This window comes from Chelonia mydas, chromosome 17 (assembly GCF_015237465.2).
Source record: "Chelonia mydas isolate rCheMyd1 chromosome 17, rCheMyd1.pri.v2, whole genome shotgun sequence".
In the NCBI taxonomy this organism is placed as follows: Eukaryota; Metazoa; Chordata; order Testudines; family Cheloniidae; genus Chelonia; species Chelonia mydas.
The window spans coordinates 8859822-8880887 of record NC_051257.2 but is presented as its reverse complement, the minus strand read 5'-3'; the positions used below and the strand labels follow the sequence as shown (position 1 = coordinate 8880887).

General features: G+C 43.0%; 1 protein-coding gene across 12 annotated transcripts in view; it reads left to right on the top strand.

Annotated features, from left to right (window-relative positions):
* Positions 1-21066, top strand: part of MSI2 (musashi RNA binding protein 2) — a 389199-nt gene that overhangs the window by 102727 nt on the left and 265406 nt on the right. For all 12 annotated transcript variants that reach the window (XM_043531405.1, XM_043531404.1, XM_037880473.2 and 9 more), the window contains one exon: positions 15284-15376. In XM_043531405.1, coding sequence (XP_043387340.1) covers positions 15284-15376 — 93 coding nt within the window. The remainder of the gene's footprint in view (positions 1-15283; positions 15377-21066) is intronic.

Below are 21066 nucleotides of genomic sequence, written 5' to 3'. Positions count from 1 at the left end.
TTTGTGCACTCAGTCCATGGGGTTTGACTGGCCGTGTCGCCTAGTGTACAGAGCACTGGACTGGCACTCAGGAGACCTTGGTTTTATTCCCAGTTCTGCCACTGGTCTGCTTGGTGACCTTGGGCAAGACACTTCCCCTGTCTTTGCCGCTGTGTTTCCTCCCTTGTGAAATGTGGATAATGATACTGCCCTCTTTTGTAAAGCACTTTGAGATCAGCTGATAAGTGCAATACAAGAGCTAGGTGGTATTATTTTATTGAAGTATTTATTTTTCAGTTAGAAGAAGACTGCTTGGTGTGACTCAGTGGAGACAACTGCAGTACATTACACGCAGGACAGTATGTGTGAAGGACGAGGTTAGCGGCTTGACTGCCAACTATACACTTCTCAGGCCTCTCTGTACAAAAATCTCTAATGGCTTAGTGGGCTAACAGTATGCATTGCTTTAACTTTGTTTATTAACACTGATCATACCTCTCTCTTCCCATGTGTCTTTACCTCACTCCCTTCCTGCCTCCCTCCTCAGTGCCTGTGATTTGCAGGCAGATGAACTTTCAAGCCAGCAGCGTAGGACTGTGCATCTTCCCCGTTTCCCAGATAGTGACTTGATGGCATAAAGCTGAGAAACGAGTCTTCAAAGTTTTGGTCGGTAGTTACCGCTGTTCCCTGACTGCCTCTCTGTTTCAATAAACAATTGATTCAAAACCATGGTTTCCAGTACTGGGGAAAATATTTCATGCTGGGTTTGTAAAAATGATCTAAATGGAACCGACATCATGGCTATAAAACACCTGTAACATTACACATTTAGTTATGTTACTGGAGACTTGAGTTTCTTTTGATTAGTAGTATTTTATTTGCCACTTTCTTCCCCCCTCTGAAAGCAATGTTTCTGTATATGAGGATTTATAGAAATATGTTACTAGCACAAAAAAAGTCACGTACAGTAAGATATTGGTATAAAGGAGAAATAATATATTGTTTTGGAGTCTTTGGCTGATTTCTCTTTCTTGGTATGATCATTTTAGCTCAGAACAATATATATAATAATAATTAATATCAACAATATCATCTTGCAGTTTTTCAGTACCTTCCAGTCAGGCTCTTGGAAGTTTAGACATCTTAATGAATAAAGCTTCACAACATACCTGGGTAGACTATACATGCCCGCCTACCCCCAGACCTTTTACAGGCATGGAAACTTAGGCACAAAGGACTCGATTCTGCAAGGTGCTGTCAGTGGCAGATTGGTCACTGGGCCAACGGGGTCCATGCCCAGGGGCCCTGGCCAATTGGGGGGGTCCCTGAAAATGGGAGCCCCTATGCCCGGACCCCTCTCTGCCCGCTGGGCGCTCCTCCCAGGAAGCGGGGCGAGTCCCCACGCCCCGACCCTGCCCCCCCTTCAGGAGTGCCGGGTAGGTGGGGGAAGACCCCATGCTCTGACCCCACTCCCTGGCAGGAGGAGAAGGGGTAGGGAGGGGCCCCCCACTTGCTCTGGCCCAGGGCCCCACAAAACTATAATCCGCCTCTGGGTGCTTTGCAGTCTGGCCCTGATCCAGCAGTTGATCTTCCTCACATGGTTAGAGTTAAACTTGTGCTTAAATGCTGAGCACCGTGGTCCCACTCCACCAAAGCATCTTTCCGAGTCAAGCCTATGGACTTGCCCCCATGGTCACAAAGGGAATAGAGAGCACATCTGGGAGGCAGGAGCCAAGAGTTTTGAGTTCCTATCTTGTGTTTTAGTCACCATCTTTATCTGTTAGACTAAGGCCACTGCCTGGGTTAAGGCTGGTTGAAGGTTAAGTAAAGTATTTCACTGCTCTGCGTAAACTGGGGGCGTCTTCTCCTTATTCACATGCTCATCTCATTCTTGAGGCCATCATGGCTGCTTGACCAGCAGGCTGAAGGAGTATTCAGTCAGCTTTTAGACCGGGGTAGGCAACCTATGGCCCGGGTGCCAAAGGCATCATGCAAGCTGATTTTCAGTGGCACTCACACTGCCCAGGTCCTCGCCACCGGTCCGGGGGGCTCTGCATTTTAATTTAATTTTAAATGAAGCTTTTTAAACGTTTTAAAAACCTTATTTACTTTACATACAACAATAGTTTAGTTATATATTATAGATTTATAGAAAGAGACCTTCTAAAAACATTAAAATGTATTACTGGCACGCGAAACCTTAAATTAGAGTGAATAAATGAAGACTCGGCACACCACTTCTGAAAGGTTGCCGACCCCTTTTTTAGAGTCACAACCATACTATTCCTTGAATGGCCAGTGGGATCTCTGATGGGGGAGGACACTTCCTTCCCCATTGTGGGGGTGGGTATGGAGTGAGATGATGCTGCTTGCAACGCACCTAATCCCCCTGAGAAAATAAAAAGGTGAAAGAAAAAAAAGTGATATTTCCCTGTACCGGGATGGAGAGAAGTCTGTTTCAAAAGCCACGGCAAGGAAAAGCCAGGCATTTCTCAAAAGCTCAGTGGTCTCGCATCAGATGAAAAGCTCATCCTTTTTGGGGGGGGGGGGGGGGGGGGGAAGTGGAGTGTTGCATAGATATCAGCTTTGCTCAGCAGATTAAGGAAAACTTGCTCATCAGTAACTGATTGCCATGTGCATCTATATTATGTAGATGAAATTAATCAAGGCTAAGGGTTAAAGTTTCCATTTGTTCTTTTTGAGAAATCATCTGGAGTAGTTTGGGAGGGAGGTAAATTGCTTTAAACATTTTCTCCTCCCTCCCCCCCACCACTCCCCATGCTCCCGTGAAGCTTTCTTCTCTTGTCGGACTACTGCCTAGAATCTTAACACAGTGTTGACACTGATTGGACAGGGCTCTTATGAAACGCTAGTGGACTCTAGCTATTCGATTATGAAGTAGTGGTCTACTTAAAATATGTCCTCCTGCGCCGTATGAGCCACAAACTTTTTTTGCAGGGGTTTGTTTGTGTGTGCAGCTGGGGGAAAATATGAACCTGTGAAGAAAAGGAGGAGGATATATTTGTTTCCAGTTGTATCTGACTCTGTATTCTGATTTCTTTTCACACTGGCCTCTGACCTATCTACCTCCAAATAGTTTTTTCTTTCTATTTATCTTGTTTGCAGGTGTGCGCTTGGAAAAGTGGTGGGTTGACAGTGCTGTAAAAGCATCTCTAACTGCCAAACAGGTGCTGTATGGGGTAGTGGTGCAGCAAGCTGCCTCAACCCTAACCAGATAGGACTACCCTCCTCTACTGTAGATGCAGTCACATCTTTCTCCTGCCGTCTTTCAGCTGCCAGTCAATGCCAGTTGTGATATGGACACCTGCTGATTAGGAATGGGATTGAGACCTCCCAGGTATTTTTGACAAGAACAGCCATTAGCTGTTAACGATGTTTGGTCAAACTTGCCCTAGTGGTGAAAGTCCCTGGTCTCTTGTTACCTACTCCCTGAGCCATTAGATTTTTCCTTCCCCAGTGAACAAGGTGAGCGCTTCTGCTCGGCTCTGCAGTGCCTGGGAACTGCTGTTCTGTAGGCAGAAAGCTGCAGCTGTATGCAAATATGTCAACAATCGAAGATACGTATTCAATTTTGCCTAACGTCTTTGCTCCGAGCTCACGGATTTTAATTGGGATGGCTATAATTTTAATCATACAAATGTGGGGAACTATTCTTGGTTGAGATTTTTGAGTCAACGGAAGCTGGGGAAAAACTCAGGTCACTCAAGTGCGGATTCCGGAATCTAGCTTTGGGCACGCAGGTTGGAAAATCTTGGCCTTTGTAGTTACCGTCCAAGAGGTCGCTCCACACTGGGAGCAGATCCTGTGTAAGTTGTCACAGCTCCACTGCTTTCAAATGGGGCTATGACGGTTGACAGCAGCTGAGGATCTGTCCCACTGTGTGTGTGAGCAGAAATTGTTCTTCGCAGTGCCCTCTGACCTCTGTACAGAGCCTTTCTCTTTGCTAGCCCTTCTCTGATTGCTCAAGCTTGGACAGATGATAGCTGTGCTCCCTTGCAGTGATGTTTTGGAAAACTCCACAGCTCAAGTTTCCCAGCTTGACATACTTTAGCCAGCTCTATCTGAAAGCCTCCTTCCTATGCATACAACTTGTGCATCCTTGTTTCCAGTCTATGGTGAACACGTCGTCTATAAACACAGTCCCTCACAAACGTACGCCGTACTGTAGGACACAGTTTCTATGGTTGTAGTTTCTTTTCTTGGCGGATCTCATTTCATTGCAGGAGTGCAGTATAATTGAATCACCAACATCAGTAAATCTTGGCAATGGCTAGTCGATGCATTCCTACTAAATATTCTTACAGTATCTTTGATTGTGAGGTCTCTGGGGCAGAGAGCTTTATCTTTGTTCAAGGTGACATTCTCAAAAAAAAAAAAAAAAAAAAAGCCTCGTTGACAGAGGAGCACAAGTCGTATTGTTTTCTAGTGGAACATGGGCCCCTAAATCTCTTTGGCACTTTTGAAAATCCTACCCATGGTGCCGAGTTGAATTGGACCTCCAAATGCCTGTTCGTGGTCCTGAAGTGCTACTGCAGTAGAAATAAAAATAACTAAATTGAAATAATTTAAATGTTAGACAAGGAAGGTGAGGTAATATCTTTTATTGGACCAACTTCTCTTGGTGAATGAGAGAGGGGGAAGCTTTTGAGCTTACACAGAGCTCTTCTTCTGGTCGCTATGTAAGCTCAAAAGCTTGTCTCTCTCTCACCAACAGAAATTGGTCCAATAAAAGATAGTACCTCACCCACCTTGTCTCTCTCAACATCCTGGGGCCAACATGGCTACAACAACACTGCAAACATAATTTAAATGTTGTCGAACAGTAGCCAGACCTGCACGTGAGCTAAATTTTCTGCACTCTCTGGAGAATTTAGTTTTATTGAGACCACATAGTGAAAAGAAGCTAAAGTAACCAGGAAAACTTAAAGTAGATTTTCTCTCCACCCCTCCACCCTATCTCCTCTATGCTTCAGTAACTCAGAAACCTGTTCACTAGAACATGGCAATAGAAAACAGCTGTGAGGGTGGTGGTCATTCCAGTAGTGCTGGGTCAGTGGCTCTCTAGAGGACAAGCTCTTACTGGTGAATTTCATTGTAGCCTTTAAAATTCATTGACTTGACTTGACCAGATTTCTCCCCCTCCGCCCCCGCAAAAGATCTTGGCACCCACACTTGGGGGCAGTTTTTCAAGAGAATGGTTCTCCCATTTAGGCACCTAAACAAAGTTCTCAACATCCAGCAACTCCTACTGAGAACAGCATTGTCGCCGACTGACAGCTTTTGGGGTGATGTTAGCAGAGAGGCGAAGGATGTTTGGGCATGGAGGATGAGTGGCCCTTGTTCTGAGGGCTGATCCCTCTCAAAAAGGGTTACAGTTTGACTCTGGGAGCCATGGGGAAGCCTTGGGTGCTAATGCAACTATTGCTTTTGCTGTACCTGCAACTGAATAAAGAACTTGAGTTTTTTCCCTAGTAGCCACAGAGACTCTACAGCAGAAACCAAGGTGACAATTTCGTTTGAGATACCTGAGGCAGAATAGAATCTAGCTCCCTTTTTGCTCAGTGAAGCTATACTGATTTACTGTCACAAGAATCTGGCCCAGCATGTTTATATGGCTAAAAGATTCACTTGATACATAAACTTCACAGTGCTACATTTTTGTGGCTTGGTACTAATCAGACAGGGTAAAATTCACTCCTGTGTGGGGGGCAAGGACAACGCATGTGCAACATTTAAGTCCCACTTAAATCCTATTTTACGTGCATAAGTACATCATAAGTGGCACATAGGCCATGTGCTAGCTCTCAGCATAGGAATGAATTTCATCCAGTGTCTGTTTTATACCAGATAAAACATAACTCTCACCATGAAAAACCATCATTTGCTAACCAGTTAGTGATATTGGGGTTATGATGCTTTTCTCCTCTATTCTAAGAATAGTAAATAATTGGCAGCTCTTGGTAAATGTTAACTTTCTTTCATAGAAGCTGTTGAATTCATTTTTTTAAAAAAATAGCCTTTTGGAACTTGCTCATGGAATCCCAGAGGCAGGAAACTTTGGAGAATTCTTACCTTTGGTTTTGTATTCTGCTGAAGAGTTCTGGTAATTTAGTTACAAGATCACTTTCCCCATTAGGTGAGTTATTGTTGTTTTTAATCATAGGTTATATGGTAGCCAGAATGTACAGCATAATGGAGTATAAAATATATTTCAGCGCATATACTAAAGATAATTTTTCCAATTATAAACCTATTTAGAAGGCAATAGACACCAAGAGTGATGGAATGTCAAACTGCTGATTAGGTGAGCAAGCTAAAATGCTTTCTTTCTTTCTCTTTTTCTCTCTCTCTTTCTACACACACACACACATATGTAGAGAGACAGGTACCCTGAGAAACATTTTAGCTTTATATATAATTAGTTTCCTCTGAAGTTAAATTACTTTCCCCAATTTGTGATGCAGATTAAACAGTTTTACACCTTAGTCCTCCAGTCAAGCTCTGTCAAATTGAAATGCCTGGGAAATGAAGGCTGAAGGAATGTCTCATGTACACACAGTTAGCTGAGATTACAAATGACTAACTCCAGAGGCACCCACCTTAGAGTAGCTTCATCGAGGTTGTATTTCCCGAGTTTGTTTATGAGAAGGTCATGCGAGACAGTATCAAAAGCTTTACTAAAGTCAAGATATACCACGTCTATCGCTTCTCCCCTATTCACAAGGCTTGTTACCCTGTCCAAGAAAGCTATCAGGTTGGTTTGACACAATTTGTTTTTGACAAATCCATGCTGACTGTTACTTATCACCTTATTATCTTCTAGATGTTTGCAAATTGATTGCTTAATTATTTGCTCCATTATCTTTCTGGGTACAGAAGTTAAGATGACTGGTCTGTAATTCCCCGGGTTGTTCATATTTCCCCTTTTATAGATTGGCGCTATATTTGCCCTTTTCCAGTCTTCTGGAATCTCTCCCGTCTTCCATGACTTTTCAAAGATAATCTCTGACCCTGCTGCCATGTACTCCTATATAGGTGATTTTTACTCCTAGGAGAACTACATCTGTTGGCTGACCCCAACTTCAACGCACTTTTTGCTTCACAGTGGGAGGTTTTATAAAAATGCAATGGCACGCACAAAATTATCTAATCCTCACTGAGGGGGAAATGTACAGTTTACCTGTGTGACGTTTTAATAGTCCATGCTTCCCAAAATAAGAAGCGTTCTGTAAAACAGAATACACAAGAAAAACCATATGAAAAGAACAGTAAGAAAACAATATTTTTAAAACCTTTACCTTAAATTCTTCTGATAGGTAACCTCCACATTAAAAAAGAATTTGACCTTTTCTTATCTAAAAATGTGAATAGATACTCTGAGAATCAGAGATGCTTTGACTGTTGCAAAGTCCCTAATTACTTTAAATGCCATTTATTTTTTAAAAAATCACTGGATCAAGCTATCAAATACTTCTAGTGGAAAAACAACAAACCCTGGATTAGCACTGATAAATTACAAATATGCAAGGAAATTAAGTAGGTTGCTGGCTATTCCAAACTGAAAACTCTGTAAGCTTGCAACATTACAATGTCTCATATGCGAATGGCAACACTTCACTTCGATCCCACATCATGTATTGTTGATATGACACTTGATTCAATAGGATAGGCATTTCATCTTTCAGATTGACTCTTTAGCCTATTGTTTAAAACAAGAATTACCCAATATGGCTAAAAACAATCTGATTATAATCCAGCCCCTGCAAAATTGGCATGAAGTCAGAGAACTCCTCTCTCTAAAACCATGTTTCACTACCACACTCTATTACAGGACTTGGTCAATTTCAGCCTGCAGAGGCAAATACATTTTTCAAAACATGGGCCCATAAAGGGATTATAATCTTAAATGACTTTCCTCAGTAACAGTCTCACATGCTTCGATTAACTGCAGCAACAACATAGTATAGGAACAGAACAATTTTGCAGGTACTTAAAATTAACAGACTTTGTAACCAAAGTTGCATCCCTCTCTCTGCTATCATTTCCTGCAATAGGCACAGACATACCTTCAATGTACAAACAGCCAGAAGCATTTTATTTCCAAACTGTACATAATCTTACAGAATACTGTGGATGATAAATTTAGAACAAAGACATGGATTCAGAAAGAGTGGAGGCTGAATGCTACCATTCATAAACATTAATTTTTAATGGATTAACCAGACCATTGTTCCTCTACCCTAAAAAAAAAAGATAATTAATAAAAATATTTCCCCAACAAAATTTTGTTTGGATGAAAAATTTAAGTCAAATATTGAAATTTAGAGATATTTTGACATTTTAAATAAGAAATTTAAGCTCTATTCTTAGATTTTCTCTGCTTTTTGTTGTCTCTACGTTGAAATGACTCCTAAGCAACAATGGCAATTATTTTCTTCCCCAAATGGTGCTGGTTTTATATGGGGGAAAAATTACATAAAATTTAAAATCCAAAACCAACAAATACCAAAAACAAACACACTCATGGGTCCATCCTCTTCTCTGCTGCCTACAATCACAAAACTGTCAAGTACCACCCTTACTGTCACCACCCACTAACCACCCACCAGCCCTGTATGTTTCTTCTGATGTACTCTTAGATTTTGACTGTAATACTTCCATTATTAGAATATTTCTGTGAACGGTTACAAAATTGCATTGTAAAAGATTGTGTTCGATGTCCTTCTTGTGATTAGGATGGCGAGGATAGCTGGCTTCCATGTCGCACTTGGAATAAGGTGATAATTTGGGGGTTCTTGGTCAATGCTTTTGGTTTCAGCTCTCTGGATAATCTCTGCTACTTGGGTTTATTTTATCCCAGTGAAGACTCAGAACTCATCTGTCTGGCTAATGAGAGAGAGTTTACTGGTTAGAGCCTGAGTCCTAAGATTTGTTTGTAATTGGGATTAGTCCCAATTCACCCATCTAATGGCTGGAAGCCAGTGAAGCTGCAAATTATACTGGTTAAGCCTTCATATGCTTGAAATCACAACTATCCTTGTCTGTCCCAGTTACATAAATTGCTGGCCACCAATTCCACGTCTAGACAAGGCTTGAGAATCAGGACTCTTGGGTTCCATTCCCACTCTGTTTACTTGCTGTATGACCTCAGGAAGTGCCTTATCTCACTGTGGTTGTGAGTTTTCATTACTTTGTGTCTGCAAAGCACTTTGAGGTCATTATCTGAAAAATGCTGCCCTTCAAACCATTATGTCTGTTACAACCACATGCTATCAGTCATTCACATTCGTGGAGTAATTCATAATCTTAGACAGAGCAGGTAGAAAGGTGAAATAATAAACTGTGCACAGTTTGGAGGCGTGGTTATGGTTTTTCTTTTTTCTTTTCTTTTTATTTTCCTTTCCTTTTTCTCTTTTCTTTTATCTGTAGGACAAAAGAAAAATAAATTCCTTGGGGGCCCCCTTTTGGAGGGGAGGGGGAGAATTAAAAAAGCGTAGACATAGATGGTTGAAATCCACAGACATCAGGCCCCATATTTGCTGCCGGGGGGGGAGGGGAGGATGGGGGAAGGAAAGGGTAGCCCAGTCCTCCCCCCTCCAACAAAAATGGTCATCATCCTTGTACCCCTTAAGCTGCAGGTGGGTGAAGTCCTCTAATATAATGTCATTGTCCTGCCCCATAGTTGGTTTCATATTTGATGAGGTTGGTGTGGATGGGTACATCCGTCTTTGGGACAGCTGACGGGGGCCATAACAGAGTGGCTTGCTCTGGGAGCTTGGGGTGAATTAGCAGGAAGGGAAGTGCCACAGGCACATCCTCACCCTGACACAGGACCAGCTTTACCTTCACACGGTACGAGACTAGGACCCCCGGTACCTCCTTATTGGCCCCTTCCTTGACTCTGGTGCTGGAGGCCGGGTTGGTGTATTTGAGTTCCCCATCCAGTGCCAAGCCCCACTTCTCACAGTTGTTGCCAGCAGGGATGTTGGGGTGTAGATGTTGCAAAAGATGGAGCTTGGATACACCTGCTCATCTTGTCCAGTCTTGGCCACAGGACATTTTCTATTGGGCGGTGCTGAAGGCGCAGACGTCTGCATGGTGTCACACTGCGATCTTGATCTTCTTGATGCTCTTGCTTGAGTTGTTGGTGATCTGGACATTCACGCTGACTGGCTCCCTGTGGTGGCTTGTGCCATGGGTAGAAGGAAGACAAAGAAATCCCGTATTTAAGCATGTCAGGGTTGGAAGAATTGCTAAGGCAACAAATTACTTGTATTCATTCACTGAGGGGAATATGTATCACAAAGCAATTGAACTGTCTTTTCAGGAAAACATAGATTGCAAAAGCAGACTTAATTTTGTCTCTCTTTTCTACCAAAGAGCTGCTTTCTGAAACCACTTCCCACCTTGCAACACATGTCTGGGCATTACAGTGTGGTGCATTTGCTTGTCATTACAAATACTTGCTTGGAATGAATCTATTGAAACACGGGGATTTTTTTTTTTTACCGTTCTGTCTTGCTTCCAAAAGAAGTAGCTTTTTCTTTCTTTCTTGTTCGAATCTAAAGAATGATGATGATTTCAAATATTACTTAGAATAATTGCCTTCCTCCCTCTTTTATATGACACCAGAGCCTTGGCCCAATCTTAAATCAAATGCAACAGGCAAGAGGGCTCTTCACAGGCTCGCAAAATCCTTTAGTTGCAAATTCTTATTTGTAAATGACAATTTTCTGCAGGAAAATATATGCTTGGACATCGGTTGTAGAATCCCAGATTGCAGAGAGGAAAGGAATAATTGAATTCTGATACCCCTCTCTCTCTCTCTCTCTCTCTCCCCCCACCACCATAAATAAATAAATAAATAAAATTAAGTCTTTAAAACATGGCTGTGGTGACAGTTTGGGGAAGTATCTATAGCAGATTTTGATAGCATTGGAAATTGGAGTGATGTTTACTTTTTTCTATACTCCAGGTTTTCTGTGCAGAGTCTGAGCTTGGTAGAGGTAGAAGGCTTAGTCTTTAGTCATCCAATGGATCCAGCCGGGCAGATGCCGGTTTTGGAAGAATCACTGATTTCAATGGGATCTGATTTGCAGGACAGAGCCTTGTGTTTTTAACAGTGTTTGATTATAGTTATAGCCTTCCACATTATAAAAGCGTGGGATAATTAATCTGGAATAAGATAAGGAGCATGTTAAATCCAGATTAAGCTAATTCAGAGGGCAGCGCTCTTACTCTGGAATAAGTGTCCATTTATGGAGTTAATCAACAATAGCTATTCTAGATTCCCTGTATAGACAAGCTGTTAGTAAATCCGGTAGCTATTTACACCAATCAGTTAGAGTAGTGTACCAATATCTGTAATTTAAGGCAGTCCTTGGTAGAATGGCTCAGTAACGGAGGTTCTTGTCTTGACTGTGCATGCCTGGAGTTTACAACAGTATTTTTTTAAGCAAGAGTCTTCTGGTCCTTCCTTGTATGCACACACAAGCCAGTGGCTTTTTTTTCTTTTCTTAGCCATCTTTGGGAATGTTTGTCTTTATGCTGGAGGGATCATGATTAAGGCTCCCAGAGTGCTGTCTAGAAAACTGTTAATTTGTAGGCATCAAAGGAGCATCTGATTTATCAGCTATTTGGGGCATCCTGATTGGTTTGAAGCAGGATTGATTGTGCTTTTCTTTGTGTATGTCTTTAGGACCTTAAGAGTTTGTAATACTAGATCAAATCTAGTTTGGGATCCTGCTTTAGCCCAGGGCTAGTACTTGGTGCCTCAAATGAAGAGAGAGTTCCCATGTGTTTTTGCTGTAAGGAATGGAGGGATTCCTTTCAGACTCCTTGTAGATTTACAGCAAGGAACATGGGATTCAATTTTGCTTGTCTTAGGCCTTGACTGTATTGGAGACTTGACCCAGTTTCAGTCAGTCGTGGCTAGTCACCAGTATAGTGGCACCAATACAAAGCCTAGGCATAGACAGTCAAAGACAGGCTATTTTCACCAGTGGAGATTATTCTTGCTTGAAACTAGACTAAGCTCCACCAACACACATAATGGCTTTACCTGTCTATATTAGGGGACTTGCACTGTTGTAGCTATCCTCTTGGCTGGTTAGTCAGGTCAAATCCTCCATGTAGACAAGGCACTAATTTGCATAATCGTAAACTTTGCCAATTGTCATAAAATATATCTGGCCCTTTAAAAAAATTAATCCAGCCCCTGCATTTCAGTTGAATAGTTGCAGAAATGAATTACCCAGGCTGACTGTCCATGCTGCTATTTCCTTTTATTGGTTCTAAATCTACCAGCCATTAATTTAACGGACTCTTTGTTCTCAGGTTATGGGGCAAAGTAAAAAGGAGTGAGTGATGCATTTTTCACTGTACTCTTTATAAGTTTGAATGCCTCTGCCAAGCCCATTCTGTGTCTGATGGAACACATAAAATCAGGTTCTTTTATACATGGCATCTCTATGTACCCATTTGAGCCGTGCTTTCAGTTAGTAAACTGCCATAAACTTTCAAAATGTATGTTTGGTCTGATACTGTCCGCTAGTTCTTTTCACCAGCATTACGGATCTTTTCCTGTATTGTCTTTCTTACTCTTGATTCCCACTGCAAAATAGCTGGGCCATACAGAAGAAAGTGGCATGAAAGTGCAGAAGATAGCAGCTTGCTTACTGACCTGGTCGTCTGTCTGGGATCATATGACATTAGTGCTCCTGATATGCATTGGCTGCCTGTTGGTGGAGTTTAAAGTTTTGATTCTGCCCAATAAAGCCCTAAATGGCTTGGGAGTAGCTTATGTGACTGTCCACCTCTCTCTCCATGCCATACTGCCATAGCTGCTATTAGCAGGGGTGCTTGAGCTGGAACTGAGGTGTTACAAAAGAGGAGCTGCTGGCAGGGCATTCTCTGTGAGGGCTCCAGGACTCTGGAACTTGCTCTCCACCCCTGATTGGAAATAGTCCAAATTTGATGAACTTCTGAGAATGGTGAAAAAGACACATGTTCTGCACCAGAGGTTCTCAACCTCTTTCTTTCTGAGGCCCCCTCAACATGTTATAAAACTCCACCTGTGCCTACCTGTGCCACAATAACTGATTTTCTGCATATAAAAGCCAGGGCCGGCGTTAGAGGGTAGCAAGCAGGGTAATTGCCTGGGGCCTCAGGCCACAGGGGCTCCCGCGAAGATAAGTTGCTCAGTCTTGGGCTTCAGCCCCAGGTGGCGGGGCTTCAGCTTTCTGTCCGGGGCACCGGTGAGTCTAATGCTGGTTCGGCTTGGCGGCCCCCCCGAAACCTGCTTGTGGCCCCCCCAAGGGGGCCCCAGACCCCTGGTTGAGAACCACTGGTCTACAGGGCTTGTGGAGAGGGCCGAGGGCATGCCTCCTAGACTATGAAGAGGCGAAAAGAAATGTCTGTAGGTGGCTGCCTGAGCTCCTGCTGAATTGATCATTTTAATGCGGCTGGGTTTTAAATGGCATTGTTAATGCATGTTGGGGTGGGTAGGCGTCTTTTTAGTTATTCTAAAATCTAAATGAAGTGGGCAATTTCCTTTTAATCTGATCCATGGAAAGTAATAACAGGGTTTTAACGGTGAGTAGAGTTGGCAGGTGTCCGGAAAGCCCGGTTGAACAGGGACCACTGACCAGGCTGCTTAAAGTCCAGTCGGCAGCGCAGCAGGGCTAAGGCAGGCGCCCTGCGTGCCCTGGCACCGCGTGGCTCCCAGAAGCAGCCGGCATGTCTGGCTCCAGGGGTAGGGGTGGCCACTGGGGCTCTGCGTGCTGCTGCTGCCCCTGCCCCAAATGCTGGCTCTGCAGCTCCCCCGACCCCTCCGCCTAGGAGCTGGACATGCCAGCCACTTCTGGGAGCTGCCTGCCAGCACCCCAAACCCCGCCCGCACCCCAACTCACTGCCCCAGGTCGGAACCCCGTCCTGCTACCTAACTCGCTCCCAGAGCCTGCACCCCACCAGACCTGAGCCCCCTCCTGCAGCCAAACTCTCTCCTGGAGCCCGAGCCCCAGCCCAGAGCACCTTCCTGCATCCCAAACCCTTCAGTCCCAGCCCAGAGCCCACACCCCAACTCCCTGCCCCAACCCTGAGCCCCCTCCCACATTCCGGAGCCCCTTCCTGCACCCAAAGTCCCTCATCCCCCAGCCCCACCGCAGAGACCACATCCCCTCCCACATCCCGAACCCCTCGGCGCCAGCTCTGAGCCCCCTCCCATACTTTGAACCCCTTGGCGCCAGCCCGGAACCCCTTCCTGCACCCCCAGCCGGAGCTCTCACCCCCATCTGCACCCCTGCCGCAACCAAGTGAAAGTGAGTGAGCGTGGGGGAGAGCAAGCGACGGAGGGATGGGGGATGGAGTGAGTGGGGGGCAGGACCTCGGAGGAGGAGCGGAGCCAGGGTGGTCAGTTTTTTGTTATCAGAAAATTGGCAACCGTAGCGGTGAGGGTAATTTAACCATTGGATTAGCTGGCCAGGGGCTGTAAAGGCTTCTCCATCCCTGGCAATTTTAAAATCCAGATATGCTTTAGTTCAAACAGGAATTAATTCAGGGAAGTCCTATGGCTTGTGTTATACAGGAGGACAGACTCACTAGAAAGAAAAGGAGTGCTTGTGCCACCTTAGAGACTAACAAATTTATTTGAGCATAAGCTTTCGTGAGCGACAGCTCACTTCATTGGATGCATCCGATGAAGTGAGCTGTCGCTCACGAAAGCTTATGCTCAAATAAATTTGTTAGTCTCTAAGGTGAAGTGAGCTGTCGCTCACGAAAGCTTATGCTCAAATAAATTTGTTAGTCTCTAAGGTGCCACAAGTACTCCTTTTCTTTTTGTGAATACAGACTAACACGGCTGCTACTCTGAGACTCACTAGAGAATCACAGTGGTCCCTTCTAGCCTTGGCATCTATGAATCCCTTACGTGCAATATAATCACTGATCACCTGCTTGTGTCTTTCTGAAACTACAGCTAGTAGGCACAGGAAATTTGATCCTATACTGTAACTTTTTTCAGTTGTGTTTGCATTGAGAACCACAATAAAAAAGTTTATTTAAAAAAAAATACCTAAGGGGACTAGGACAGTATTTTTGAATGCCGATACCTAGCCTCCCCTTTGAAACAAGAAATACCAAATATAATTGAATAGATTCTGAATTGCTTTTGTGAAGAAATATTCTCGTTAACTTGGTTAGGGAATGGCATCTGAAAAATATTTTTTTCACATAATGTTTTGAATAATCTGGTTAAACTGTATGCTTGTTTTGTAATTTCTTACAGATGGTCACAAGAACAAAGAAAATATTTGTAGGTGGATTATCTGCTAATACAGTAGTGGAAGATGTAAAGCAATACTTCGAACAGTTTGGCAAGGTGAGTGCCAGCACAAGTCAACACTGCATAGTTTGAATTCCTTCTGTTTTATAAATATATTTTGAAAAACTGCAGCAAGAGTCACAATCAAATGTGGAGCTAACTTTTGCCTTTAGGTACGTTTATTGAAATCAGCCCAGTATTTCCTTTTGTATTTATAATGCATATATTTAAAAAAAACAGTTTTACTGTTGACAGCTTTGTTTCTTTAATAAAAGTTAGCAACTAAATCATTAAAAGTTGCATGTGTGTATCTCAGGGAAGAATTTGGCGCTTGGATAAGTGATTATATAATATTTCATACATCGTAAAACCAGCTTCCTATTTAACAGAAATTACAGTGGGAAAAGGGGTGTGTGTGAGTCAGATCCAGAGAGTTTATGTGGAGTCATTACATTATGCCAGTAGCTGATAATAGAGCCTTAGGAATAACAGAAGTCCTGTCTGTAACACCAGAATGTCTATTTGATTTTCTTTTAAAAAAGTTCCCTGAGCAAGGTCCTTTTTGGATGTTGCAGAAACATCCTGTGAAGTGACATAGGACCACTGAAGAAGACCTGGAACTACCAGAATGTTAGAAGAGGATATTTTCAAGAAAGGAACAAATATAGTCTTAATCTTGCAACTGGATCTTTGCAGACAGGCCTGCCTATTAGCATGATATCCCACTCAAACTGGGCTCTGTACGAGAGGGCTTCTGTGTCTGCAAGGATTCTGTTTCAGGATTGGGGCCGTGTGGGAAAGCAGAGAAAGCTATTGTAGAGCACTTGGATCCCTGAGTCTTTCTAAACAGATAATTTCAAGTCCAAAGTGGCAATGACTCCAACCACTCAAAAAGCAGCTTGCTGAGTCTGCAATGCCATCTTTGTCTCTAAAGGATCCCTGTCAACTTAATAATCACACCTCTGTCTGAAATTGTTTTTACCTGCAACTGTTACAGTAACATTTACGATTATGAAAACTCTGATCAGAGAGAATATTTTTCTCTTTTCCCCATTTTGTTTGCTGTGCTTTGCACATAGTCATTTGCACTTCTGGCACAATACAGTCATTCCATTCCCCTTTTTGTCTGCGTGGATCAATCACACAGCAATGCAGGAGGAGGCAGGTTAAATTTAAATTAGGGCAATGTGATTGTAAAACCACAAAAGATGTCAGCGGGATTCAGGGGCATGTGCAATACTTAGAAAGACTTTTAACTTTTTTTTCTTAATTGATTAGGTTTCAGGTTGATTGTCCTCTTAAGACATGGCCTACAAAAGAAGGCAAGACCCTTCCCAAAATGCATTGTTTTGCAGGAGGCTCCCAAGTCCGAAGTAATGTGACGAGGTTATGCAATGGCAAGTTTACGCAGTGTGCTTTGGGATATTTCAATTTTAATTCTTCCAAGCCTGCCACTGAAATGGAACCGAAGCAGTTTCACTTGAAAACCCAATGGGCCAATTAAGTCAAGCAAACTTTAGGACTCTGTAGCTTCCAGAAAGTTATTGTCTGCAGAAAGTTTGGGTGACCCTGCTCTAAAGGATTTACAGTCTTCTATCACCTTAATGAGCCAGCATAACGTTCTCTTGTTATATATGAGCATTAGGCAAAAGTCTTCTGAACATGATTCTTGATTAGTGCAAGAGATCCATTTGGGAGACTTTAGGTGCAATCTCGCTGAAAACTCTTTCAGACACTTTAAACAAGTTACTCTTGAATTTGCTCTTAAAAGCAGCAGGTGAGGTAGGCAAAGCAGAACGTGTTTCACTAGTCATCTTTTGTCTCCTTATCTCTCTTGCTCTAAAATTAAGTACTGTGCCTAAACTCCACCTCATTCTATTCCTTTTGGTTAAGTCCTAAATGACTTGGGACCTTCCTATCCAACAGATGACATCTCTTGCCATGTCACACTGCAGCATTTGCAATCAACAGAAGCATCTGAGCTGGATCCTCCTTGATTTTTTAGGGAGAGGCTTGATAGTTTATTCTCTCTGGGGGACCCTCTACTTTGGAACCAGCTCCCTCCCGCTCAAGAAAATATTTCTGTTCTTTTGGTATTCAGGGTAGGCTGCATGGTATAGTTCTTTGTTCGGACAGCTGTGGAGGGATAAGATCTGTGCAAGGGAGGAAAGTTTTGTGATGCATGGGGGTGCTGCATTCTGGTCAGGGCAGAGAGACCATTTCATTTTTTTGTTGTTATAAATAACTTGTGTCAGGAGTGCCTAGAGCTTCAGAGAGGTGCCCCTTTTGAATTTTTTTTAATCAGTCCAAAATACGTTGGGAAGAACTTGTTGCTATTAATCCATCACCATATGATGGCCTTTGAATGCTAGTGCATGCAGTGACTACCATAATTCATTGGAAATTCTTGCACCATTGTTGTTCTTTACTTGTAAACCAATTGCTCCAACAGGTTGCATTCTGCAATACTCTCAGTAATGGTCTGGGCAACATCCTAGAAACTCTTTGAGCTGTTTTATACTGGCCTGGTAGGGTGAGCTGACCTTTAAGAGACGGAAAAGAAATGGACTTCTGTTGCCACAGTGTCTCAGGCCTCCAGGTATTTACTGGCACTAAAGCCCTGCTAGTCCACACAACTGAATTCCCAGTTTTTGTTGGCAATAATTGATGATTTGGTTGTAGAGTTGCAGGAGGACACATCAGGTTCCACAGAGCAGAGCAGCTCGCAGTCCCTGTTGGGCGTTTTAAAAAAGCCTCTGAGAGCCTTGGCCACACGTTATTTTGTTGAGGGCAGAGGAGTGGTGCTTATAAATTGTTCCTATGCTGGATTGATAGTTGCTTTGCAAACCATTCATTTTATTTTCAATAATCTTCGATTCCGGCAGGATGTTTACAGGCTGCTGAGCCTTTTATTAAAGGATTATATAGCTTTTGGATGCTACTTCTGTAGTCATTATCAAAACTGCAGAACTCCTCTAACCTGTATTTTTTGAAGTTAATAATAGTTTTGATGTATGTGCTTTGCATATTGCCTGAGTGCACCCTTAATATAGTCTTTTAATTTTGCCATCTGGTAGTTTCATGCTTGCAGTTTCTCAGTCTCTGAGAATGCAGATAGCCAGGCCAAGGTTTCAAAAGGGACTAGTGATTCTGGTTGCTTCAAAATATGGATGCCTGATTAGAGACAGCTTTAAGAGGGGCCTGACTTTTAGAAGGAGGGTGCTCGGTACTTCATAAAAATTGGGTCCTTTTGAAGTGTTCTCAAGTTGGGGACCCAAAAATGAAGGCACCCAAAATCATGAGTCACATCTAAAAGCCTTTGCTCTGGCCTTCAACAACGGGCATCTTTTAATCAGTACTGAGACCAAATAGTCATGTATCATTGAAGTGACACAGCTGCATGAGTGTGATAATGCGAGGCAGTGTTTCCTAGTGGTAAGAGCACTGGGGCTCAAGAGATCTGTGTTCTAGTCTACTGATGAAAAGTACAAGAGCTAGGTATTACTATTATAGTATACAACAATGTTATTTGTTAACTGGCTCTTCTCTAGTTCTAGTCATTATAGTATGAGTGTCTCCCCAATATTTACCCTCTCAGCACACCTGTGAGGTAGGAAAGTCCTACCTTTATTTTACAGATGAGGAACTTGGGCAAAGAGGTTAAGTGATTTAGGCAACGTCTCTAGGAGGACTGTTGCAGAGCTGGGAATGAACCCAGTCCAGTACACTAACTGTAAGAGCATGTGGCTTGGAGAAAAGACCCCTGACTTCTTGTCTTGATTCCGCTGTGACTTGCTGCATGACCGTGGTGAGACATTTTACGCTTTCTGTGCCTCAGTTTACTCGTACATGAGGTAGTATAAAAATGCTAACCTCACAGGTGGGCTGTGTTTCAGATTTGCCGTCATCTGGTGGTGATGTCTAAGGGCCTGATTCTGAGAGGTGTTGAGCACCTGTAACACCAATGTGTGTCAGTGCTGGTGGGTGTTCAGCACACCTGACATTAAGACCTAGTAAAGTGATACAGTGGACTGGCATGTGAGACCTGGAATCTATCCTTGGCTCTGCCACTGGGCCAGTTGATTGGGCAAGTTGATTTCCATCTCTGTGCCTATTTCCCTCCTACCTTTCACAATCTAACTAGAAAAGGCAGATAAATTCTGCAGGGCAGGGACTCTCTCTTAAAATGTGTTCGTACAGTGCCTAGCACAACGGAGCCTCAATCTCGCTTGTAGTTTAATACAAATAATATTTCATGATGGATCATCAGCGTGGCTGCAAGGATTGGAATTGCTGAGCACTTTCTTTTCTCATAGACAACAAAAAAAGGCCGTATACAATGGACATTCCTGAGATGCCTCCCGTGTTTGATAAGAACGGCTCCAGCTGCTTCCTTTTTCTTTGAAATATTTGATATATTTATTGGGGTGGAAAAAAAATACTTAACCAGTGATGTGGTTCTAGAAATCTTGTTTTTGCTTGTTACAGAGAGAAGCTTAACAAAGGCGAGTGGCTGCTTCCATAACTTCAGATAGCTCTCGAAATACACCTCGGGGATAAGATGGCTACCAGGTAGTGGGCCAAACTGATTGGGTATCATTCATTAGTTGAAATATAGCTGGTAGGAAGGGACCTCCAGCATTTTATTTGAAACCACATCATTCTCCAAGTTCAATGACAGAAACTTAAAAGTAAAAAGCAAAAACTGCAGTTATTTTAGATTCCCCATTAGATTTTATTTTAGACACAAACACTTGCCAGGGAGCACTGCTGCGTATTTGCAATTCTAACTCCTGTGACTTTTATCACAAGTCACCCGATGTTTGTTGCTTTCCTTAAAGAATCTTTCATTTAACAAATAAGGGAAGTTTTAGCCCTTTTAGTTGCAGAGGAAAGCTGGAAAACATGACTGGAGTGTGTCCCAAAGGCTCAAAAACGAGAGAGAAAAAGAACACACAATTTATTATTATTTTTAAAAAAATCTCATGATTTGGGGTGGGGAGGGGGCAACTCATGATTTTTGGACACTGGGGTAGGTAATACTGAATACATGAGCAGAAGCTTTTATAAACTGAGTGGGCCTTGTTACAGAAAGTCTGGCTTGTCCCAAGATGGGACAAGTTCAGGACTAGATACAGAATAGATCAGGTTTCAGAGTAACAGCCGTGTTAGTCTGTATTCGCAAAAAGAAAAGGAGTACTTGTGGCACCTTAGAGACTAACCAATTTATTTGAGCATGAGCTTTCATGAGCATCCGATGAAGTGAGCTGTGGCTCACGAAGGCTCATGCTCAAATAAATAGAATAGATCAGGTTCTTTTGGGTAAATGAGAAGGCACAATTTGAGTGGTGGGGGTGGCAGTTGTGGGTGGTTTTATGGCAGTAAGCAGAGATGGGTCCCCATTGTGCTAAGCACTGTACAAAGGCACAAAAGAGCATGTCTGCTGCGAGGAGTTTATGATCTAAATAGACAATATAGACAAAGCATTGGCTGGGTAACAGAGGCCGAGAGAGAAGCAATTTGCTCAAGATCATATAGCAGGTGAGTGGCAGAGGCAGGGATAGAACTCTGGGCTGAAACCCTCACTTCTGTTCTGACCTCTGTACAAAAAGCACTTGGAGATCTACTGATGAAAAGCACTATATAGGACAGGGGTCATCAGGACAAATTATTTGGTGGCCTCAGAGTGTGGCGACCAACTCTTGCTGCTGGCCGCGCTCACGCTTTTTCCTAAAATACTTAATTAC